Raw genomic sequence first — 26,018 nt, forward strand, 5'->3', positions numbered from 1 at the left:
GGTTTGGTTTTGTTAGTGCTAATAACTCACCCACTTGTATAAAAATGGGAATAAGAATTGGTATTTTGTTACAGGAACATTTTCTTTTTTATCCACCTCCCTGCTCCATCCTTGCCTCTGTGTGTGTGTGTGCGCATGTGCGCGCGCACACACACACACACACACACACACACACTTTGGTCTTTGTCTCTTAAAAGATGTATAAGGCCCTGTTTCTTCCCCATTTCCCTCTCTGCCCTATTGGCGTTTTTAAGAGGGAGTTCTGTGTCCTCTGTCCTGTTGGTGGACTCCCTGGTGAGAGCCTAGCTGTCCACCGGATCCTTCAGTGAGAACAAGAGGGGACCCCAGAACCAGGCACTCCACACTCTTCCTTGGCAGTGGGGACTGGGAGGGCCTCTGGAAGCCTCCTGGACCCGGCCATCCTGGTGGGCCTCAGTTCTGCTATGAACTGGGGAGGCCACAGTCCTGGATCGAGTCCAGATTCCTAGATTTGGGGTTTTTCTTGAGTTAAAGAAGTCATTTCCAATATAATAGCACATGTATTCTTCCTTTTTTTTTTTTTTATGAAGTTTACATTTTAAAAAGACCCCTCATTAGAGATGTTCTAAAAAATATGTCACTGGGGGAAGAAGTACTCTTTGTAATCCAGTGTAAAGCTCTCTAGCTACCATTTTTAAATCAGTATTGTTACAATTTAAACTTTGTTGCCATCAGAAGTTCTTTTGCAATGGATTGCCTGATATCCTGTCCTGTGTAACGTGTGTCAATATTGCTGTGTGAAAATTCTGTATCAGAATAATTGCAGTACTGTATGGCACTTGATTTACTTTAAGACTCTATTTTCACCTTTCTCCTGGTTGTCATTTTTCTTACAAGCACATTCCTGTACAGGCCACATGCTAAAATGGGCAAAGACACCTCCTCCAAGGTTGGCAAAAAATTATTCTCCTGTGATGTGCGTTTTTATTTACATCCAGGAGCATGGTGTTTGCATGCATTGTAAGGTAGTACCAACAAATAAACTATGTGCCCATCAGTGAAGCTCTGGAGTATGAAGGGACATTGCAACGTCCCAAAGCAGCAGGCCTGGCATGGACCGAGGGTTAGCCCTGTGCTGGAGTTCTCGTGATGGAGCCTGTGTGGTGGGTGGGCAGGCAGGGCACTGGGTTCTGCTGCACAGTGGTGCCAAGGCCACGTGGCCTCTAGAACCCCACCAAGTGTTGCAAATTGACTTAACGTCACAAATAAACAACATATCAAATGTGTTCCACTGACTGGCCTTTCCCCGTGCCAACCCACCAACCATTAAAAGAATAAATAAATAAAAATGTGCATTTTGTAGTTCCGTACCTGGCCAGGGCTCACAGCAGTACGTGGTGTGTGTTTTTGCCCCTGGCGCCTCGTGCCCCATCCATGTGTACGGTTTTGCTGTGCTAATTACCACGCTTGGTCAGAGAATGGTTGTTTTTGATTTAGTTAAGTCTGTGTTTAAGAAACATCCCTTAGCAAGTTTATTGGGGGAAAAAAATGGGCAAGTGGAATTATGGGTAAAGAAACAGGCAGTTTTGCAATCTGGGTCAACTGGTTTTCATAGCGTGTTGAAGACACCCTGCTCCGCAAGGAGTGAAAACTTGACTGGGTCAAGGGTCCATTTTCACCAAAGTTAAGAAAAACATCAGCAACTCTGATAGCAATTTTGCTTTCACATACCCCAACCCAGTTTTGTAAAAAATTGGTTACCTGTAGGGGTGGACAGTGTGGCTAGTAGAGCAGGTTAAGAAAGAACTGTCCAGCAGACTCAGTAACACCCAGAGGAGCACAGTGTGGTCCATAAAGTGTGCGCTGGACACCAGAGACTAAAAGCGAGACAGTGGGAAGTCGGGGTGCGTGACAGTGGGCCCAGGTTCTGTGGAGTGAACACCTGGTGTGTCTTTAAACCCCTGGGGGTTTCACATGCTGTCCATCCTGCCCAGAGGTGTGAGGTTGCACCATGGCCCATCCCCCAAGGGGCAGACAGGAGGGCCACCAGGCAGGTTCCGCCACACGAAGGTCTCACAGGTAATGCAGGTATGCATTCCCCCCAGGCCAGAGTGTCTACCCACACTTGTGTCTAGGGTGTCCAGCAGCATCCTGGCCACTGCCCCAGACACCAGCGACACCTCCTGGCTGGGATGACTGACAGGGTCTCCAGATGTTGTGAAGGAGATTGCAGGTGAGGACAGATGTCCCTCTCCATGAGAACCACTGGTTTCATCTGAAGTTGGTTTGTGTCTGCTCAATATTACTTAGTGATACATTTTTACCTCACTTTCAAAAGGTGAAATAATACATAAAATGTTACACCTTTGCAAAATCATTAAAAACAGGGATGGGGGTGTGGCTCAAGCAGTAATGTGCTTGCCTGGCATGCACGGGGCACTGGGTTCGATCCTCAGCACCACATAAAAATAAAGATGTTGTGTCCACCTAAAACTAAAAAATAAATATTAAAAAATTCTCTCTCTCTCTCTCTCTCTCTCTCTCTCTCTCTCTCTCTCTCTCTTTCTCTCTCTCTTACAAAAAAAAAATCATTAAAAACAAAACATTTTGTGGCCAAAGTCGTGAAAGGCTAATGTTTCACACTGCTTGCAAAGCAAGTGACGGAAAATGGATCAACTCTATCTGTAGCTCGCTATGTTTCCAGGAAGAAATTTTTCATAAGTTTCTCTTTAAAGTTCAAGGCAAAGGCACAGATAAAATAAACTCGATCACATGTGAATGATTTCACATCTTTAGATTGTACTTCCAAGCAAATTTCCATGTTGTTTATGTCCAAATTTTCTTCATCTTGATTCAAATGTGGGTAATTCATGGGGGGAAAAAAGTTTTTGTTACAAAGACTCAAAAGCTTTACAAGCAAAATTAGGGGAAATTGTGTTTTATTAAGTTAGATTTGAGTAACTGTTGAGAAGTTTCCCAAATTGAGTTTCCTTATAGATGTGATTAAGCCTGGCATGTGTGCATTTGGCTCATTCTTAAAACAAGCAAATCAACAAAACTTTTATTACGGAAAATTGTAAACAGGCAAGTTTTAAAAAGGAAGTCTCATCTGTCTGTCATACAGATGTTATTTCTATCATTTCAATGACAAACTTGTTCCCTTTCTAACTGCTCAATGCCCACCTCCATCCCTTCTGTGTTACTTTTAAGCAAATCAACTCAGTACCTTCTTGACAGGGCCCACTAGTTGCTATCTGTATCAGTGTATTTTCCATTGCTATAACAAGATACCTGAGGCTGGAAACTTTATAAAGAAATTTAATAAAAGCCTTACTTATAAGTTCATACTTTTGGAGACCAAAAATCCAAGCAGTGTGGCACCAGCTCTGAAGAGGGGATCTTTCCCTGTATCCTGTCATGACAGGTGACATCATGGTGAAGAGGGAGGTCATGTTGCCAGAGAGATGGGGGAGGAAGGAGCCAGACTTGCTTGCCTTTTCATAACAGCCCTCTCCATAGAACTAACCGTAGACCTATGGCAATCATGTCCATTTGTTCCAAGAGCATCACCCTCAATGACCCAGTTCTTCCTACTACACTGCCCACCACCCCTCAGTACTGCCAGCCATGACCCGTGGGGACAGACCACATCTAAGCCATAGCACCCTCCCAGGTGGGCAGGACAGCCACGTTGCTGTGCTATCAATGATGTCAGCCCATCTCCTGGTAATGGTGACTCTCTGCAGACGTGCCCCAGGACCTTCGCTGAGCTGCCTGTATTCCTGAACATGTTTTCCTTTTTGTAGTACCGGGGATGGAGCCCAGGGGCTGAAGCTTGCCAGGCAAGCACTCTACCACCGAGCCGCAGCCCAGACCCAGACATCGGCTCTCATATATGTATTTTTGAAAATCCCAAACTGGAGTTTAAAATGTAGAAGCAAAATATTTCAGGACCCAAATGTGCATACGAATGAATAGTTGTATAAAATCCTGGAAGATGGCACCCTGCTTCTCAAGAGACGAGCAGCAGAAGGTGGCCCACCATGGTGCTCTAGTTTGGTTATTATCAATATTAATCCTCTCTGTTCATGTTCTTGCCTTTGGTTGGTCCTGACTGGGAAAGAGGTCTGGGAAGCTCTCTCCCGACCACCATCTTTTACAAGTCGTTGTTGGGCCGCTCACTGGCCCCCCATGCCCACACGGCCCCTTGTCTTCCCCTCTCTCCTGCTCACTAGATTGAGCTGGGCCTTTGGCCCATATAGACACCCGGAGACGGCTGCCCAGGTGGGGCCATGTGGCTCCAATTCTTGGTAATGCTCTGAGCAGCCATGGTCTCCCTTACCTACTTAAAAGAAGACGCACCCCTCTTCCCCGCCGCAAAGCAGAGACGCAACCCTGCACCCATCTTTGGGTCCAGAGACTGACAGCGCTGGGGAAGGTGGCAGAACTGAGTCCCAGGTGATCCCCGGATGACCCGCAGCCTCGCCCCTACCCAGGAGGAACAGAGAAGCGGCTCTTGGGTAAAGCACTCCCATCCCGACCCTAGTCACCAAGGGAAGGATTCTTTCCAATCATTGGCTAGTTTGTGACACCTTTTAATTTGATTGTGTCATCTTTGGATAATTTGGTTTTCGTGTTCTTTTTTTTTAGTGTCAGCCCCACAGAAGGGAGGCACCCAGAATTGACTTGGACATTGGAACTGACCGTAGCATAAAGTCCGGGGCAGGGAGTCAAGATTCACTGCCTCCTGGGGACTTTCTGGTGAGAGACGGGCAGACACAGGTTGGTCCAGCTGAGGTGGGCTTTAGCTGTTATGGCCCCTAGGAGGCAAAACGGGAGTCTCTGCTGCGGTCAGCTAGCTCAGGTGTGAAGCCAAATGGGAGCGGAGGGGCGGGGGGTGTCGAGACCTGTGAGTGTCCCAATGCAGAAGAAAGTCATCGTCGTGGTTACGATCCTGTACGGACACAGTAATAAGAACTGCCGACCAACCAAGCAGACTCTTCAGACTAGAAAGACCTGAACTTACCCGTGTATTTTGACCATGAGAGCACCCACGTTCCAAATACTACAAAAATACTACCTTCTTACAGCCAGTGTCTAACCCTGAAAGATGTCACCTGCCCACGCAGGAGGGAAAGTCACTGAGGCCCGTGACCACGGTACATTTTCTTAGGATGTTTAAATGAATTTTAGTCTTGTCAAGAGGTGTTGGGGGTAGGAGGAGGGATGAACCTTAATGCTGAAACTTCCAGTGAATGACCCTAGCTACAGTCAAGCGGCCGCCCTCAGCAGAAGACTCACTGTGGCTGTGTCACTGTGTTGTGTTCGGTGTTAGATACAGATTGCTAAATACACACCTGCAGGCATTCAATCCCGATAGCTTCGCAAAACTTACAAAGCAACTTACAAAATTCTTAAACAATCCTCTGTCAGACCACATGTCACCATTACTCACAAACCGCTAGAACAATTATGCAAATCATATCCTAGAAATAGCTCTGGGTATCCCAGAATTCCTCAAGACAGATATGCAAATGAGGCTGATCGTGACTGTGGGTTCAGAGAATGACACTCCCCACAGCTCCGCTGTGCATGTCACTCTGTACTGTGAACGCCTGTGCAGGTCCCTTCCTTTCTCCTCTGTCTGGCACACTGCCAGGCGTGTGGGTCAAACCCAGGAGGAAATGGGAAACAGAAGGGGGGTGCGGGTCTTCAGTGAGAGGACCAGGGAGACCCTAGGGTACTCCTGCACGCCGCACCTGACAGTTCCAATCCCGATTAGTTAATAAGAGAACATTGGGTTGGCATTGAAACAAACCATTTTCAAAGGCTTCAGAATCTTAGCCCGTGTGCCTCTTCAAGACAGTGAAGCCAGCCCTCGCTCTTTCCAGGTTCAGATAGCGCCTAGGAAGCCACGCAGACGCGCAGTGCTGGGGGGGTGGCGGCTGGGGGAGCCTGGGAAGTGTCTGAATGCTGCTTTGCACCTGTCCACGTGCTCCCCACCTGTCGCAGGGTGGCCACTTACACCTTGATTTTGTAAATGACTAAATGGTTCCTCCTAGAAGTACCAAGTAGTAACAGCTTTAATTTACCTGTCTCCTTAATGTGACTGGGAGATGAGATCATGGCATGTTTGCCTTGCCGTTACAAAGCACGCATTCTTTCAGGAAATCTCTGCGTAATTGTAAGTGACTGTAAGACTTCAGGCTTTCACATGCCAATTTCAAGCTGTATTTACCTTTATACAGGGTTGGTTGGATACCTAGTATCTACTTGGTGTCTGCTGTGGTACCTAGTACCTACTTAGTTTCCTCTGGGTACCTCCTACCTTCTTAGTCTCTCCCACATACCTAGTACCCACTTAGCTTCCCTCAGGTACCTAATACCTACTTAGTCTCCCCAGGGTACCTAGTACCTGCTTAGCTTCATCTGGGTAACTAGTACCTACTTAGTCTCCCCTGGGTACTTCCTACCTGCTTAGTCTCTCCTAGGTACCTAGTATCTACTTAGCTTCACCTGTACCTACTTGGCCCCTCTCCTGCCACTTGCCCCTTTTTCTCGTAATCGAAAGTACATAATAACCCTCTTCTGTGCTGTAAGCTTGCTGTTGCTCCCCTCCTTGGGGAGGGGCTAGGGTGGTCTTCTGAGGGTCACTGTTGATTTCTGTTCGGCTCTGACAGCCCCTTGGCTGGTTCTCCCCACAGCAAGACTGGATGTAACACAGTTCCTCTATTAAAAGGACCAGCCTCCTTACTGGCACTTGGGCATTCCGGTAAAACTAGAACAGGAAACTTTGAGGAGAAAATGGTGTGCTTTTATTTCACTTACAGAAATGTATTTTTAAATAGATTCCAGAGTAAGGAGAGAGCAGAGGGAGGCAGAAACATGTAAGAAACCAGGATGAGGGGAAGATGGAACGGGGACCATTTTTGTTCTGGTTTTGTGGTTTTCCCTTCTCCCTCAGTCGGTAAGTGGAGACGCACTGCTCAGCGCCCAGTACAGACCGCGTATCTCGTTATCCTGCCGCCCCGTCTTGGTCCGTCTCTTGGCGTCTGTCTTGCTCTGTGGTTCTGGGTGTCTTTGCCAAGTTCCTCCAATTAACTGGCTGCCTCATCAGCAAGAAAACTGCCCCCTCCGCTCCCTGGGTCCTTCCGCACCGCCTGACATGGCTGCGGCCTTCCAGTCCGGGCGGCCATCTGTTGACGGGACAGGACAGCTGGATTCCTTCAGACACTTTTCCTGATTCCTGCAATAGATGGGCGATCTCAGAAAGTTTAAGCACATACCAATCAAAACTGTGAAGTGCAATTAAAGAGGACTGTCCTCGTCATAACTAATAAATCATGTCCAACCCTTCTCATTATTCCCAGAGCCAGGACAATGCACCGTGGGCAGCACTACCTGGGAGCTAGAAACATGAGGGAAATGTCTAACTTTTTTAACTGTGTGAAGGCAGTTCCAGGACATTCCAGGGGTGGAGGGAGAGTCCTGTCAGGTATTGTAGTCACTGGTCCCTCTGTAGGTTAGTCAGGCTCTCATTGCTGTGACTGAAAGACCTGACGAGAAGAAGTTAGAGGAGGCTCGTGGTTTCAGAGTCTCAATCCATAAATGGCCAGCTCCCTGCTCTGGGCCCCAGGTGAGGCCGAACATCAGGGTGGCAGGGAGTCAAGGAGGAAAGCAGCTCAGGACATGGCCTCCAGGAAGCAGAGGGTGGGGGAATGTTATGCTCACCCGGGAGCAAATATAAATCCCACAGGCATGCCCCAGTGACCTGCCTCCTCCAGCCACACCCTGCCTGCCCATAGCCACCACCTGGCCACTCCTCATTAGGGGATTAATGCACTGATTAGTTTAAGACTCTCCCAACCACATCACCTCACCTCTCAACCTTCCCGCACAGCCTCACGCATGACCTTTTGGGTGATATCACATATTCAAACCATGGTGTTTCAGATAACAGCCTGCCTAGATATTAATGGCTGAAACAATAGTAGTTTTATCTCAAAGCCTAGAAGTATGAGGTTGGGTCTCTGGTTACAGAGCCAGAATCTTAAAATAGGCGCCCACACTTCTCTTTCTGCCCTGTTAGGTTCAGTGTCTCTCTTTGTGGTTTCAGGGTGGCTGCTGAAAAATCACACCTTCACCCAAGAACATCCAAAAGGCAAAGAAAGAGGGAAAGAAGGTTCTTCAGGGGCTAGATTAGAACCCCACAGTCTTGTCCAAACTAGGGAAAAGCAGACAGACCCCTTGGTCTGGGATCAAGTGTTTTCTTTTTAACCTCCTTTGTGCTCCTGTAGCAGGCAAGAAGCGGCACAAAGAGACTAGGGTACAGGTGGTGAAGAGGGTTCCCGGGCCTCCCTTGCCTCTCGGAAAGAGGGTCCTGGAGGCCTGCGGTCATGGCAGCCCATGGGGGGCGAATCACCTGCCAGGTGAATGCAGAACAGTGTTTTATGGCAGCTGCACATTTTTTTTTAGTCCTGAACACCTTAAAATTCATACAAGTTGAAACGCTGGTCAGACAGTAGGTCTGCGGCTCTGTCTCTCATGGCACTCGGAGCTGACGACTGAGGTGGTGCCTTGACCGTCCGTTAGAGACTGGGATACTTTTGCTCTCGGTAGGGGCTGGGTGTGCACCCACTATGTGCAGCTCACCATCTGCAAGTTGGGCACACACGTGGGGAGCAGCAGCAACGGTGGACGTAAGGAACCATAAGGAAAGGCCATGGTACAGCTCAGGCTGCTCACAGCACTGCCGGCAGCTTGGGGGCAGGAGCCAGCAGTGTGCGCCAGGGGCAGGCCCTCCTGGGGAAGCCCCGGGAAGTGTGGGAGCCCAGAGGAGCCAGGTGGGGCCAGGAGGCTTGCCCAGGTCTTGGACCAGCATCCAGGCAGACCCAGTGTCCACCCCGGGCTTGGTGCGTAGGCTGGTCTGCCCTCACCGTCGCAGCCATTGCTTGTCGTGAAGGAGGGCGGTGGGGAACCCCAGGCAGGGGGTGATCAGGCTCTCGGGCAAGCAGGGACAGCTTGCAGAGAGAGAGGCACAGGGCCCGACCATGTGACCAGGCTTCCAGTCAACCCCACAGGCCGCCGGAAGGCAGTGGACCTGTCCACCACCCTGATAACAGACCCACCTGCAGAGCTGCACCCCAAGGCAGCTGCAGAAAGTGGAACCTATCACCTTGTAGGGGACAGGGATCAGACTGTTGGGGGCCAATGCCAAGACCAAAGGCTCGGCAGAATAATTGTTGTCTTTGAGAGAGAAAGAGAGAGAGAGATAGTTTAATAAAAGGGCAGAAAGGGAGGAAGAGAAGGAAAGAAAATAAGAGACAAATAGGACAAGATTTGACAAGGCTGAGTAGTAGATAACAGAGATCATGGATTACTACATGGCTTCCTGGTTTTGCTTGAAATGTCTTATCTTTTAAAACCTGAACACAATATGAATTAAGTCAATGAGTAAATTCACACACACCCTCCCCCCCGCCCACACACACACAAACCCTGAACAAACCAGGTATACGCTTTAAAAGATCAGGTCTTTCTGCAACGCTATTTAATATAAGGTATTAAATGCCTAAAAGTACTCATTTTAAACCAAATAATTGTACACCAGGACATGCAGATGAAGATTTATTCATAGGCTTCTCTTTTTTTTTTTTTTTTCAAATGTAACGGATCACTCATTTCTCTCACTCTAGAGGAAAGGCGTATGCTAAGTTAACTCCCAAATAAACAAGCTATTTTGACATTTTAGATATATGGCCTGTCCCGAGACAGCAGGCAGAGCCTTCCAGACACGTTTCCTTGGTGACTTCTGAGTCCTGTAATCAACAACCACAGTGCACACTGGTGGACTCACTGACCCCCACAGTGGCTGAGGTTGGGGCACATTTCCTCCTGGCACGGCTTTTTCCTGGAAACCTCATTTCCCTGTCTCTCAACTCTTTCTTCTTCCCTCACCTTTGGCCGCTATTTCTTGCTGCTCTCCACCGAATTCTCACTAAAAAGCTTGCCTTCTCCTATCTAATCAGATTTTTTTATGTTAAAAACCCTAAGGTAACAGAGTTGGGATACAGGCTGACTAAAGGAGATCCTATCTGCCCGAGGCCCAGAGGTGGTCCCTGCCATCCAAGGAGCTGGCTCACAGTACTCCTCCTGGGTCCCCCCCAGCACTCCCCAGCAAGAAGCCTGGATTGCTCACGTCCTGAAGCTATTTGGAAATGCAAGGCCAGGGAGCATCATCCTAGGACAGTCTGTAATGGCTGGTCCCTGTGCCGTACCAGGTACTGTCTTCATGGGGACTCGGTGGTGTTGATGAACTGGGGTCGCTGGGGTGGGTGGAGGTTTAGATGGGCAGAGATTTACTTCACAGGATACTCTGCCTCTGGATTGGCCCTGATGTGTGAAGAATGGCCCGCGGTTGATTGAGGGCCACCTGGACTTGTGACACAGGGGAAATTAGGGGTAATCATTATCACATTTTCCAAACATGACCGTCTTCACAGCCTGACTTAACTTTGGCAAACAAAATAAGACGGTGCTGCCCATTGTGAATACACTGGCCAATCCCCATATCACTTATTCCTTTTGGACTAAAGATTTAATCATTAGCACTACATTCAGAATAAATCCCAGTATATTCACCGTGCTCATTTTAAAAATTTTTATTATTTTTATCAAAATGATTGCTTTGCTCATACACATTTTCATTTATTATTTATCAGCATACTCTTAATGTTTTTCCAGTGCAGGGGATGGAACAGAGGGCTGAGCAAAACCCCAGCCCATACTTTTCATTTGTGAAAGAGTTATAAAGCATTATATATGTTTACTATTTCTTCCCTTTAAAGAGAAATGGTGCAGGATTTTACCTGGCACTTTGAAGTCAAAAGGTCTCCAGATGTGTTGGAATGCTAATGTTCAAACTAGAAAAACTGGAACTAGCAACAGACAATACAAGACTCTCAGTAATACCAATCCCAGCCTCAAAGAACTCCACCACCACTCCAGAGTGAAAATACTGGTATATTCATGTAATGCAAAGAGAAATACAGATATAAACCCTCAAAACGGAAGATACGTTGATAAAAACGTAGCCGTTTAAGCGAAAAATATTATACAGTACTTGCAGAATGTTTTCTTCCAGTTTTAAATTACATGTAACAGAGAAATAATATTTAAAATGACAATTCTGGTCATTAATTGAAAGAATAACCATCAGAATAACAGCACAGCTTAACCTAGCAAACACTAAGAAAATGCTCATCTCCAAGAAGTAGTGGAGCATTATGTTTCATTCATTTATTTCATGAACAACAGAACAATCTTCAAAGTAGAAATTAGTTTCATAAGACAGAATAAAACCCGGTTTCTCAAAGCACAAGCCATTTCCATAAAAGTATCTCAACTTTTTGTTGGCAAAAAATACCCAAACGATTTACTTGGCTTCCAGAGCCCCACCATCCTTGAGCCACAATAGATACATACAAAAGCATGCAACACTGTATTTTCTCCACACCTTCACTAACCAAAACACTTTGTACTCTTTTGAAAGTTACAATGTCACTGAGACGTTTCCATTCAAGGTTGATATAATACAGAGTGCAGCTGCGGCTGCTGTGTATTTAGTATAAACTAGGAACCAAGTCCTTACTTACTTACTGCTTTTAAAAAAAAGAAAGAAAGAAAGAAAGAAACACTGCCTACTGACTCCGATTTCTGTCAAGTTCAATGTCATCACTGAGCTAAATTCTTAAGCTTTGGAAGAACCCCACTGCGCAACTGACGCTGAGCTGGCAGTCCAGCAGCGCCTAGGTCAACTTTCCCCCCTCCTCCTGCTTCCAGCTGAAGACACCCAAGGAAGCCCACTCGTGAAGCCCCTCACCTCTGTCTACCTCACTGCGATCTGCGATGCCACTTGAGGTTGTCAAAAATAGCTTCTGTAGAAAACTGGCCGTGGTCTTTAGGAAAATGCATGAAGAAAACTAGCCTTTATTGGGGGAAAAAAAATGCAGACGTGAAAGAAAAGTCAGAACCAGTACAAAAGGACTGCAGGCCCATCCCAGGAAGAAAGGAGGCTGAGCAGGACGAGTGTGCGGAGTTGCCCCTCCCCCGCCCCCCAAACAGGAGTCTGTACAATCCAAGTGGGTGTCCACTTTGAGAGTCCTTTGGAAGGCAGCTCCGAAAATTAAAAAGGGGACCGGACAGGACGGGGAGAAGCGAGGTCACTGTCCAAGCCGAAGGGGACGCTGGGTTGGGTTAGGGGTGCAGAGGCGGGGAGACCCTCACAAGCCGATGCCCTTCAAGTCGCAGGGGAGGGTGGCCTGCGTGGCCTGGGGGCTCTGACAGCAGGGGAACTGGGCCCTGAAGCAGTCTCTGAGCTCCCGGTTGAAGAGGAAGCACACCACCGGGTTGATGCCCGCCTGCGCGAAGGTGAGCCACACGGAGGCCGTCAGGTAGGCCTGCGGGACGGCGCCGGGCCGCACCAGCACCCGCAGGTAGCTGGCCACGACGTAGGGCCCCCAGAGCAGCAGGAAGAGCAGCGTGACGGCGTAGAACATCTTGCACAGCCTCTTCTCGGTCTTGAACTCCTCGAGCACGAGGAGGCGGCGCGCGCCGCGGCCGGGCCCCGCGGGCCGGATGCCCACCAGCGCGGGCGGCGTGGGCCCGCGGCCGAAGCCCGCCGTCCAGTTGGCGGCCGCCTGGCCGGTGGCGCCGGGGCCGTGGAAGGTCCAGTCGTGGCTGACGGCGGGCACGAGGCGCGCGGGCCGCATCTTGCGGCGGTCGTGGATGAAGAAGAGCAGGCGGAGGTAGACCAGGTGCGTGGCGCCCACCACCACGGCCAGCAGCAGCAGGAAGCCCAGCGCGCCGGGGGCGCCGTCGGGCCGCTGCTCCAGGGCGCACGGCGCGTCCTCGTCGTCGCCGCCGCCGCCGCCACCGCCACCGCCGTCCAGCACCGGCGGGAAGGCCGCGGCCAGCGCCAGCGCCCAGGCGGCGCACACCAGCATGGCGGCGCACGGCCAGCCGGCCAGGCGCTCGGCGTAGAAGCGGTGGTGCGCGATGGCCAGGTAGCGGGTGACGCCCACGCCGAGCAGCAGGAAGGCGGCGTGGAAGCAGAAGAGCGCGGCCAGGAAGGCGAGCAGCTTGCAGCCGAGCGCGCCCGGCGGCGCCCCCGTGGCGGCCGCCGCCCGCCGCGCCGCCAGCATGACGGCCGGGAGGCAGGCGAGCGCGCGCAGCCCGTCGGCCAGGCACAGGTCGAGCAGCAGGTAGTACGGGGCGCGGTGCAGGCTGCGCTCCCGCACGATGAGCAGTGCGAACAGCACGTTGCCCGCCAGGCTCACGCACAGCAGCAGGCTGAGCGTGGCCAGCTTGAGGCCCAGCGCGGCCGCCTCGCCGCCGCCGCCGCCCGGCTCGCTCGCGTTCGCCATCGCGGTCTCCGCGCCGGGGCCGCCCTGGCCTCGCCGCCCCGCAGGCCGCCCGCCCGCCCGCCCGCGCGCTCCGCCGCCGCCGCCGCGCGGCCCTGGCGCCTCCCGGGCCCGGGACTCAGCCCGCGCCCGGCCGGTCCCGCTCCGGCTGCCCGCGCCGCCGCGCCGCCGCCGCCATCTCAGCCATGGTGCGCGCAGGAGGCCCCGGCCACTCCCCGCGCCCCGGGCGCAGCGGCCGCCGCTGCGGACGGGCCCGCGCCGCCCCCCGCAGCCCCCCGCATGCTCCTCACTCCTCCGCCGCCGCCGCTGCCGCCGCCGCGCCTCTGGCTCTGCCCCCCGCCGCCGCCGCCGCCGCCGAGCCCCCTCCCCTGCGCCGGAGCGCGCCGCGCGGCCGCCGCCAGCCCCGCCGAGGCATCCCGCGCCGCCTGGGCCCGGCCGGGCTGGGGGCGCCGCTGCGACAGCTGCGGGCCGGGAGGTGGCCGGGAGGGAGGCCGGGCCCAGGACGCAAGGTGGCGACAAGTCGCGGTTGGCCCCAGGTAACGGGGGTCTGGCGGCGGCGGCGCGCCGGGGTCACTCGGGCGTGAGTGGGGGAGGCCGCCCGGCACCGTGGGGTCGGGGAGGCCTCGGGGGCGGGAGCACCGGGACAAGCTAGCCTCCGAAAGCTGGTGGTAATCAACGGTGGTGACACTCATGGGAATCCCAAGCCCGCTGGGACTCCCGGGAGCCCTGCTGTGGGTGGCAGTGTGCTGGGAGCTTCACAAGCGTCCCCCCAACCGTAACTACGGAGTTGGCTGCATTCTGAACCCGGCTGTATCCCTGACCAGGGCCATCAGGGGCAAGGGGGGCGGGCAGAGCCGGGGAGCAGCAGTGCTGGGATGCCGATCTCACTTGGTTGGATTTCCAGGGCTGGACTCCCAGCGGCTCTGCAGCGTGCGCGCTCTGAGTTACATCAGTGAGCCCGCTGAAGACAGACAGACGTCCAGGAAAGAGACCCAGCCTGTGCTCTTAAGTGAAACCTGCTACTTTTCTCCCCGGATATCTATTTGCTGGGTAAGCCTGAGCCAGCAGCCCCTTGCTCTGCCCCTCAGCCACGCCGAATTCGCCCTGCAGGGCGCTAGTCCCACTGGACCAGCTCCACACCCCATTCCCTAGCCTTAGGGCCATCTTTCTGACCAGCGAGGGTCACCCTGCAGCCCTGCACTCTGTTCATTTCCTTCCAGCTCTTAGAATTTGTCAGGTGTTTTTATTTCTTCTTACAAGTCTCTAAGCTTCCTGAAGGCAGGGGACCATGTCTGGCTGTTTTTGCATGTGTGTTTGTGGGTGTTTGGGTTGCACTGTTTTGCCAGTGTGCAGCGTGGTAAAGCCAGAATCAAGGAACGTGGTATTTCTCAGGTACTTTTTTTTTTTTTTTTTTTCTTATAAACAGAGAATCATTTCTTGCCTGCCCAGTAAGACATGCATGACGGACACTTTGAAGGCCATTTCTAGGACCATGCAAGATCACAAGGGGCCTTCGACTTCAGGCTACGTTGGAGCCTAAACTTTAGTCTGTAAATAAGAAGGGGCCATTGAAGATTTTGCGGGAGAGTGATATCCTTAGAGCTGTGCTTCAGGCAGTGTGCTTCAAACTGTGTGTGCTCCCAAAGTCCCTGGGGATCCTGTTAAAATGTAAATGCTGATTCAGTAGGTCTAGCATGGGCCTGAATGCGCTCCATTTCTGACAAGCTCCTTGGTGACACTAAAGCTGCTAAGCCATTGTCTGCCCCTTAGGTATCTTGGCCTTTGAGAACGATTTGGAAATTGCTGCAAGAGTCTTAAGTGAGCACCTCTCTCAGAACCCCCAAGCGGACAGGGCAAGTGGCTGGCTGAGTAGACCCACAAATATATGGGGACAGAAACGAGAAGTACATTGTGGAGGGTGTTTGGGTTGGGAATTGCATTTTGATCATAGCAAAAAGGTGGAAACAGGTTTAGTTTCCTCATGAAACAAGAGAAGTGGAGGTCCGTGGTTGCTGGCATTGATTGATTTAGCTGAAGGACTGAATCTCTGAAAGGCTTTTGGCCCTTCCCTCATGATCAAAACAGGCTGCAGACAATCTAGCTATTGCTTCTGCATTCCACACAGAAAGGAGACGAGGGAAAGAATAAGTGTTTCTAAGTCAGCGCCTCTCAGAAGAGCTTCCTAGAAGCCCAATGGGATAACAAGCACAGAGCACTGGCTACCACTCTTAGTAAGGGAAGGTGGGAAATGGTTCTGGATGCCTTTCCTTACAGCCAGACACAGTCCCAGAGGAGATCCTGCCATTCGGGCCTCAGCATTTGGGCTGCCTCTGTCTTCTTGTAACCCACATGGGCACATTCCCTGGGCGCTTTACGGCGATGGTAACAGCAGGCTCCAATTACGGATCACATGCCACCATGTTCCAGGCCACTGGTATTTAAGCATCGTCTTGGCCGCGCATGGTAAATGCTCTTACAACCTCTGCTTTGCAGATGAGGCTTAGAAGGCTTCATGTCTTCTGGCTTTTTGCCACCCATAAGCATCAGAGCTGGGAACACCAGACAAAAAGCCTGAGTTCAGAGCCTACCCTTGCCACCACCACAAAGTCTGCCTCTTAATGAAAGAAAGCCCTTGAGTTTGTCAAGACAACCAGCAAGCAGACAGCAGATGCTCACGCGCACACAGTCAGCCCCTCTGGAGAGGGAAGGATGTTTCAAAACTATCCAATCCAACATTTAGACTTTACAAAGAGAGGCATTAATGGCCCTGGATCTGGAACCTCACCTTCCTGGTCCCTGAGTCAAAACCTTCCCCGTCTAGTTGAACTTCTAAGATCACCTGTCCTAACAAGTGCCCGTCCTCAACAAGCCACCTCACCCCTCGGAATCTCAGATGTTCCCATTTGCAAAATGGGACATTGTCCTCCCAGTTATTTCTAAGGGTCTTGGGTTCTACGATTCATGAGGACATGGGAGGTAGATGGTCGTGTAACCCAGTGGGGTGAGGTTTAGTCTTCAGAAAAGGCACCCAAGAAGAGCCATTAGTTCCTTCTCCTTTAAATTTCCTTCTCATTTAATTTTCCATTGCTACCTGGGGCCCAATGTGCTTCCATCTGGGGTTTGAGATTTGGTTTCATCATTGCACAGAGTCAAAGAACAGAAGCTGGCCGTCTTGCAGCCTTTATGTGTGTGCACATCTCATTCTCAAGGTTTGTGCAGTCGATCAATACCTAAGACCAAGCCATTAGCATTTCATTGGCCAGCACCATTCCGTCTGCTGGTCCTAGGAAGTTTCCAGGAGACTCTCGTGCTTCCTTAGGAACCAGAGCATATCAGAGCAAAGCAGCGAAGGTTTTCCTCTATAAAATTTTTTTAATGTTTTGTTAATAACCAACTTTTTCCTTTTGCACGTAGATTTAAAATTGGAATTTTCCCCCTAATCAGTTGTCACCTCTTTGATGCATGTGTAGAAGGTGTGGCTGCTAAGGGAGATCCTGACTGTTGAGGGGAGCTGGCTGGCTGGCCTGGATAGGTCCAGCCAAGGCCATGGGTCCCAGGGTCACGGAGCCGTGTTGGCCACTGTCTTCTGGCCAGCCTCAGTCATCTACCAATGACCACAGTGGACTCCAAGTTAGAGACGGTTGATGCACTGAACTGCATCCTGACTCTTAGAAAAGATGAGCCAATGTCTGAGGCCAGTGGATGCTAGATGACCAGAGCGGGGCACTCAGGCTGGCCCCTCCTCAAAAGGAACTCTAACTTCAAGAAGGGAAACAGGCTCTGGAGTCAGGTTGACCCTGCTTCATATTCCAGGTCCCAAGGATGCACACTAACTGTGCATCCTTGGGAAAGTCCCTTGCCTACTCTGAATCTCAAAGGCCTTGGCGAGGAAGATGCAGTGACCCCATTAAGTCCTGCGTGTTCCTTGCTGCAATATTGCGATGAAATTGACAGAGATGCATTGAAATAAGGTCGGGAGTCATAATTTAGAGCCTACTTAAGATATCAGTTAATATTGTTATTTATACTTATGTTATTATACTCTTATAAATCTTTACAGTTTTTGGTCCCAGGGATTGAACCCAAGGGCACTTAACCACTGAGCCACATCCCCGGTCTTTTTATTATGTTTTATTAGAGACAGGGTCTCACTGAGTTGCTTAGGGCCTCTCTAGGTTGCTGAGGCTGGCTTTGAACTCAGGATCCTCCTGCCTCAGTCTCCCGAGTCACTGGGATTTACAGGCATGCCCCACCACGTCTGACTACATTTAAGTTTTCTGCATGTTCCGCCTGGGATGATGGGGCTAAATGGTTAAATGAAATCTACTTACAAAGAGCAGAGCAGTAGGTACACAGTTGGTGGCGTGTTACAAATGGGAACTGTAGTTGCTTTTTGCAAGATTATAAATGCCTTGGTGGCTTGAAGGACCCGCATTCCCCCCGCCCCAGCTCAGCCTCATGGACGCCCTGTGTGTGGTAGCTTCTCCTGGTTGCATGGCAAGGATGAATGCAAGTCCATAAATCGGGAATGTAAGAATACACCTGTGTCCTAGAAACCCAATCTGACTGTGACTTGCCATTTTATCTTGCTGTTAAGTTCCCTTGGTGCTGGTTCACTGAGGTCGCCTGCTGCCTCTTCACATACCGAGGCCAGGCCGGTGCCCAGTGCCCCTGGGCATTCCAGACAGTGGGTGCCGGTGGGTGGGGATAGCTCACCTGGCATTGGCTCCTGCCTGGTTCCACTTTGCTTCTGACCTCAGCCACCGAGGGACGCGGCACTCCCGTGTGAGAGCCTGGGCTGAGGTGCCCTGTGACCCACCCAGAGCCTCACCCTCAAGACTGTCCGGGAAGCCAGTGCAGGTCCCTGCTCCCTGTGCCCCCTTCTCTCCTCCTTCCTCCTACCTTTGCCTCCAAGGACACACTGGAAGAGGATGATAATCCAGTTCTATCTTGTTCTTTTAGACAATGTAATTAGCCAGTTCCTCTGTGAATTTGTGGATTAAGGTGTCTGGAAAACGTAAGCCAGGAAGCACCTTGCCATCAAAGTCTCCTAGGCAAGGAAGCCAAGAGCCTACTTTCTGCTTGAATTTTTGGAAGGAAAGAGGAAAACGGAGGGAGAAAAATGATCAATATTTATCTCAAAGTTGTGTTTTTGCTGGCCGTAGTGGTTGAATGGCTGAAGGTACCTTTCTGTGCATATCCAGGGCATATTGTCGTAGTTCATGTAAGCAAAATATGGTTTAGTGAAAATTTTTAACATGTGGTTTTCTCCACGTGCAAAGAAATGCACTTGGACCCCCCCACACCTCACACTGTACATAAAAATTAATTTAAAATCAATGAGAAGCTAAAAGTTAAAAACTCTCAGTAGAAAACACGACAGTACATCTTTATGACTGCAGGTCAAGCAGTGGTTCTCAGATGCGACACAAAAAGAGAGGAGACCAAAGAAAAAGATAAATGGGACTCATTAAAATTTTAAAAGTTTGTGCTTCAAGGGATGCCTTTGAGAAAGCCAATACACAACCTACAAGAGAAAAGAAAATGTGTCCAGATCATGTATCTGATGGACGATCTGTATCCAAAATGTATAAGAACTCTTAACTCAGTAATAAAAATACAAACAACCCAATTTGCAAAATGTCTGCAAAAGACCTGAGCAGACATTTCTCCAGAAAGATACACAAATGGCCAGTGGGTCCATGGGAGAGATGGTTGACATCACAGATCAATAGAAAAACTGCAGAACCGTCTGAAATCCCACCTCACAGCATGTGTCTGTTATAAAACAGGAACAAATGGTGGCCGTGATCTGGAGAAACTGGGGTGCTATAGTGAAGCAGCTGCTTTGCGGAAAGAGTTTGGCAGAGCCTCAGAAAGTGAGGCACAGAGTTGTCTCCTAGGCCAGCGGCTCCATCTCTAGGGACCTCCCCAGGAGAGCCCAGTCCTGACGAACAGCTGTACACACTTTGCACTGCAGCAAGATTTCTTGCAACCAGAAGAAGAGGTGCAAGAATCCACCAAGGGATGAATAGAGAAGAACAGCTCACAGTGGGCAAACCAGAACGGGGGGAGAAACGTCCATACGATGTTATTCATTCACTTCACAGAATGATGATAATAATCCATAGAAGGAGGTCCTGGCTTGGGATGCACCAGCAGGATGCACCTTGAAAACATTATGCTAAAGGGAAAACCCTGAAACAGAAACCACGTATTGTATGCATCCATTTATATGCAACGCCCAGCACAGAAAGCAGACTGGTGTTCTCCAGTGGCTGGGGACTGGACAGGGCCTGATACGGGTATGGTGCACGTTTCGGGGCGATGGATATATCCTAAGATTAAGTGGTGCTGTGGCCTCAGGGAGCATCCTTATTAGACGGTGGTTGGGGCCTGACAGGGACGTGGGTCCTCGTATCTTCTGAGTGAGTGAGGCCCTTGGGTCAGATTTCTTCTGTCTTTCTCTGAGCTGTCTCCTGGCCACAGGAGTGTCCTGGAGTGTCACACCTGGCCACACGGCCGTGAGAACCAGGTGGCCCTTTGGTGGGCTTCAGCATTGGCATATTCTTGGGCTTTGATGCTGCAGTGACCTTGGGAAGGAGGGGGTGTTGTGGTTTAGAGGTGAAGAGTCCCCCGAAAGCTCACGTGTGAGAGGTGACATGATCAGGCTATGAGAGCCTTATCCTAATTAATCCCCTGATAGGGATTAGCGGGGTGGCGACTGCAGACAGGTGGGGTGTGGCTGGAGAGGGGACCCAGGGAGCATGCCTTTGGGGTATGTATGGTTTATATTTTGTTCCTGGGGAGGAACATTCTCTGCATCTTGGTTGTTCTGCCTGCTCTCCTCCTCCACACCCTTCCGCCATAACGTTCTACTTCACCTGGGCCCAGAGCAAAGGAGCCAGCCATCTAGGGACTGAGGCCTCTGAAACCGCAAGTCCCCTCAAACCTTTTCTTCCTCTAAAATGGGTCTTGGCAGGTCTTTTGGTCCCAGTGACACACAAGGTGACTAAGGAATTCTGGTTCGGCAAATAGCTTTATATCTCAGTGCAAGAAAGAGCTATCTTTTTTTATTTTTATTTTTTTAAGATCCAGTAAAGCACTAAGGTATTTTACGTTCATTATCTAATTCATGCCTACAAAATGCTGTAGTCCCATTTTAGAGATGAGGAAGCTCAAGTCTTAGACCAGTAGTGACCTAGTCCAGGTCAGGTAGTAGAGAGTGTCTGGGCATAAGGTAAAAAGTCCAGTGTGTCTGGCCCAGAAGTGTGAATTATTAAACCATATAGAAAGTGTGTTGAGTGATACAGGACTGAGGGAAAACCAACCCCGGGGGACATGAATAGTAAGGCTCACAGAGAGCTGTTGCCCTAGCACTCCGGCCCAGAGCACCCCTCCCTTCCCTCCTTACGCCAGTGCTCCCCTTCTCTGCCCTGCCACCCATGTTTCCTTTCCCCATGTTGTGAGTACGCCAGCAGCTTCCTGAGAAAGGTGAACATCTTAGAATCTTACGCATCTGCAAATGTCTTACTTTACCTTCACCATGATTGATAGTTTAGCTGGGAATAGAATTCTGCTATGTTGGACCGAAGGGCTAATGGTGCTGAGCATTTTTTTCCCCTAACGCTATTGACCTCTGTGTATCTGCTTTGCACATTTATCTGTTCAAATTTTTTGTCCATATTTTTTTCAATGGGTCATTTATTTTCTTACTATTGAGTCTTGAATGTTCTTTCTGTGTTATGAGAACAAATTCTTTTTCAGGGAGGTCAGTTGTATATATTTGGTCCTGGTATGTGGCTTTTTGTTCTTTAATAGTGTCTTTAGAAAAGCAAAAGATTTTAATTTTGATGAGGTCCAGTTTATCCACTTGGATTATGACATGAATCATCCTTTTGTTGATTCTGACCTAAACCAGAGTCAAAGATTTTCTCCCTAGCAGTTTTATTACTTGGATTTAGATTTTACATTTTACATTTCATTATATTTCTATGGTTAGTTATTTCTTATAAATGATAGGAGATATAGATTGAAGGTTGCCATTTTCCCACATGGATATTCAATTGTTCCAGTACCCTTTATTTAAAAAAAAAAAGTATTGTTTACTCAGTTGCTTTTATTCCTTTGACAAAAACAATTTCATATATGTGTTGATCTATTTCTGGACTCTGTTCTATGCAGTTTTATCTACCTCCCTATCTTGATGCCACACTGTATTGATTATTGTGCTTTATAATGAAACTTAAAATCCAAAGGTTTTATTCCTCTAATTTTAATCTTCTCCCATTGTATTTGGCTCTTCTAAGTCATTAGCATTTATGTGTGTGTGTGTGTGTGTGTGTGTGTGTTAGGATCCAGCTGTCAAATTCTGCAGGAAAAAAAGATGTTGAGATTTTAACTGAGATCATATGAAAATCAATTTGAGGAGAAATGGCAGTCTAACAACTGCATCATTTTATACACAAACAAGGTATCTCTTCTTTTATTTGGGTCTTCTTTAATATCTCTAAGTAGTTTTGTACTTATCAGGGTTCAATTCTTGTACGTTGTGAAATTTATGAGCATTTCATGTTTTATGCTATTGTAGATGGTAATTTAAGAAATTTTACTTTCTAATTGTTTAATTCTAGCATATAAAAATAGAGTTGATTTCTGAATACTGACTTTCTTTGAAATTTTGTAAAGCACATCTGTCATAATAGCTTTTTTTTTTCTTTTGGGTAAATTCCAAAAGATTTTCTACATAGATGATCATGTTTTCCATGACTGATGACAGTTTTACTTCTTTTCCAATTTGGATGCTTTTAAATTTTTTTTTCTTGCCTTATTCCATTGGCCTTCACCTCTGATACCATTCTAAATAAATGTGATGAGATCAAACTGCATTGGTCTCTCCCTTTGTATCAAAACTAAAGTATCCAGGTTTTCACCATTAAGAGTTTTATTAATTGTAGGTTTTTATAGATGCCTATAGATAAAGATGTTCTCTTCTATTCCTATTTTTCTGAGAGTTTTATATATATATATATATATATATATATATATATATATATATATATATTTTAAATCGGGAGTGGATGTTGGATTTGGCAAATATTCTCTGCATCAGTTGATCATATAGATTTATATTTTTGGTTTATTAAATTGTTAATTATATTGATTGACATTCACAGGTTAAGCCAATCTTGAATTTCTGAGATAAATCCCACTTAACCATTAAAGATTATCACTTTTTTATGCATTCTTATATTGTACTTAATAAAATTTTGTTTAGAATTTCTGCATCTATATTTGTGAGGAAGATTGATCTTTGATTTGATTTTCTTGTTTTTGCTTTGTCTGGTTTTTGTTTCAGGACAAAGACTGACCTAATAAGAAAGTATTCTATTCTTTTCAATTTTTTTGAGTCTGTGTACAATTGTGTTTTTTTTTTTTTCTTAAATGTTTGGTAGAATTCACCAGTGATGCCATCTGAGCCTTGAGTTTTCTTTGTTTTTGAAACTATATTCCATTTGTTTTATAAATATATAGTTGTAATAACTGTTTCTTTTTGAGTAAACTTGGAATTTGTCCTTGTTATCCATTTTGCCAATTCATTGGATGAAGTTGTTGATAATAACCCTTTATAGTCTCCTACATATCTAAATACATAAATTGTATTTATGTCACCTATCTCAATTTTGATATTAGCCATTTTTGTCTTCTCCGTTTTTCTTTGTACAATCTGGTTAGAACTTTTTTTTTTTTTTTTTTTTAATTTCAAAGGACCATATTTTGGGTCATTGATTTTTCTGTATTGCTTTTCTGGCTGCTCTTGGCATTTTCTTTCCGTTCCATGTATTCTATATTTCATCTTGATTTTCTTCCTTCTATTTGAGTCCAATAGGCTTTGGGTATCTAGTTTCCTCATGTGGGAGCTGAGTTCACTAATTCAGGGTCTTTCTCACAGCGTTGTCTTAAAGTTGTCCCTAAGAACTGTTCAAGCAGCATCCCTTGACTTGATACGTGTGTCTTCATATTTCATCCGTTTCCCCTCTGATTTGTCTTTTGGTCCATGGGTCACACAGAAGATGGGTTGTTTAGTTTTTAAGTATTTGGGGATTCACAGAGATGGAGGTCTTCATGATTTCTGATTTGACCCCATTGTATCAGAGCATATACTTACTCCACTCCAGTTCTGTTAAATTTATTGAGACTTCTTTGATGGCCCAGAACATGATCTATCTTGGTGACAGCCCATGTGCACTTGAAAAGAATATGAGCTGTGTGATGTTTGGTGGAAGGTTCTGTCATTGTCAATCAGATAAAGTTGGTTGATCGCATTCAGATCTTTTGTGTTCTGACTGATTTTCTCCCTGGTTGGATCTGTCTTTCTCCTTGCACTTCTAACCATTTTTGCTTCATGTATTTTGGGGCTGTCTTTGGAGTAACATTGGAGCAATGATGTTTAGAATGATGATGTCGTCTTGGTGAGCCAACTCGTTTCTCATTGACCTTCTTTATTCCTGGTAATATTCTTTGCCCTGAAATTTACTTAATGTGATATTAATATACCCTCTCCAGTTTTCTTTTGAGAGTGTTTTCTTTCTTCAGTTTTCTTCTTACATTCCCTTTTTTAGCATACTATTTTATTGTAGGATCTGCTCATAGAACAAAGCTAAGGATCAAAATAACTTCTGATTTTGTTCACAACCTCAGTCTGGGATTTCAGGGTATGTGCCTGTGTTTTTGTGAGTTCAAGACCTGTGGGTTTTAGTGAATCATCACAGTTCTTTTGCACCTTTAACAGTCTTTCTCATGTGCTCCTGGCAAATAGTAAGTGCTCTGTAAATAGTTGAAAGTCTTTAATATAGCACACCCAAAGAAAATTTTTGGTCCTTTACTTTTTACTATGTCTGTCTTTTAAGTTAAAGTGCATGCTTGTAGAAAGCATTCTGTTGGGTCTTGCAGTTTATCCATTCTAACAATCCCTAGCATCTCCCCAGGGCGTGTAGACTGTTTACCTTTAACATGGACATTGGGATGGTAAGATAAACTGAAGTTCATCATCTTGCTATTTGTTTAGCACTCATCCTACCTGCTCTTTGTTCCTTTTTCCCCTCTTTTTATGACTTCTGTTAGATTAATACAATATTAAGTCTGATTTCCTTTTAATTTCATTGCTGGAAGAGTAGCTGTGAATCTGCTGTGCATGTGTTTGATTTTGGCGTGCAGTGCACATCTTTATACCACCATCCACCTGCATGTGATCTTTTTTTTAATATTTATGTTTTAGTTGTAATTGGACACAATTCCTTTATTTCACTTATTTATTTTTATGTAGTGCTGAGGATCGAACCCAGGGTCCCGCACCTGCGAGGCCAGCGCTCTACCGCTGAGCCACAACCCCAGCCCCCTGCATGTGATCTCCACTGTCCACATGGTGTATGAGACCTGGCCACGGCACCCTCTTGTTTCTTACCCCAGCCTTTCCTCTGTCCTTGTCGGATACTTCTTTGGTCTGTTACGAGACCCACACTCCATGGTTGCTATTTTTTGTTTAAACCGTCCATTGACCTCAGGGATTTTTAAATGATGGAATTCTCTTTCATTTGCCCAGGTGACTACCATTCCCAGTGCTGTTCAGTCTTTTCTGTAGATCTCAGCCCTTCTGATTCCATGATGCTGCTCCTGCAAGAGGGTCCTGTGCTGTTGATCCTCTGGAGATGGACACTTTCAGCTTTTGCATGTCTGAAAGACTCTCTCTCTCTCTCTTCCTCTGTTTCATCCATTTTTCTCTATTAATATATCTGTTCTTGATTTCAGGGATTTTACTCTTTGTTTTCTCTTTCCTTCTGCTTGCTTTTGGGATTGCTTTTCTCTCTCTCTCTTTTTTGCCTAGGTCTTTTTTTTTAATGTAGGAATTTAAATCACTGATTTGAGATCTTTCCTCTATTTTGGTGTAAGCATTGGATGCTGTCAATTTCCCTCTGCAGTGCTTTAGCTGCATCTGACATATTTTAATATGTTGTCTTTTCATTCATTTTCAGGTGGAACTATATTTAAATTTCCTATGATCTTTCCTTTTTAATCCATATGAACATTGTGTAATTTTCAAGCATTTGGAAATTTCATCCCAGATTTTATGCCAAAAAAAAAAATTTTTTTTTTTGGCAAAAAAAAAAGTGAGGTGACATCATTATGTATATATTTTTTTTAATTGCACTGGTCTTACTTAAAATATTTATTATTAAACTGTCTTTGGTGTAAAATCAGGATGTGTGGAATACTCACAAATATTCCTTAAAAAGGAATAGTTCAAATGAATGCACATCATTTCTTCATGGAAGTTTGGCAAACATTTTTCCAGTCTGGAAAAAAAAAACATATTCGGTGTTATTGATTTGTGCATAACAGTCAAAATGTTACACTTGAGACTCCTTACCACTGTACTGAGAAGGGCATACTTGGAAAGTTGAATGTTCTGTCTGAAGACTCTGTGTTGTGGTTGTTGGTTTTGTTGTCTGATGCGGCACCCTCGGTGCCCCTCATGTGATGTGTTTATGGGCTATAACCAAGCTATGCGAGCCAGCTTTTGGACATACAGTGACGTGCACATGCACTGAGAATTCCAAG

General features: G+C 47.4%; 2 protein-coding genes across 2 annotated transcripts in view; one reads left to right on the forward strand and one right to left on the reverse strand.

The window, feature by feature from the left end:
* Nucleotides 1-10,798: 10,798 nt before the first annotated feature.
* Nucleotides 10,799-13,403, reverse strand: Gpr27 (G protein-coupled receptor 27). The gene has a single exon (XM_076841080.1). It carries the CDS (start codon nt 13,401-13,403, stop codon nt 12,261-12,263), a length of 1,143 nt encoding a protein of 380 aa, XP_076697195.1. The 3' UTR covers nt 10,799-12,260.
* Nucleotides 13,404-14,348: 945 nt separating this feature from the next.
* Nucleotides 14,349-26,018, forward strand: part of Eif4e3 (eukaryotic translation initiation factor 4E family member 3) — a 55,887-nt gene continuing 44,217 nt past the window's right edge. The window contains exon 1 of the mRNA XM_076841082.1: nt 14,349-14,450. The gene's annotated coding sequence lies outside the window, so the exon portion shown is untranslated. The remainder of the gene's footprint in view (nt 14,451-26,018) is intronic.

The sequence above is a fragment of the Callospermophilus lateralis genome, chromosome 20 (assembly GCF_048772815.1).
Source record: "Callospermophilus lateralis isolate mCalLat2 chromosome 20, mCalLat2.hap1, whole genome shotgun sequence".
NCBI lineage: Eukaryota > Metazoa > Chordata > Mammalia > Rodentia > Sciuridae > Callospermophilus > Callospermophilus lateralis.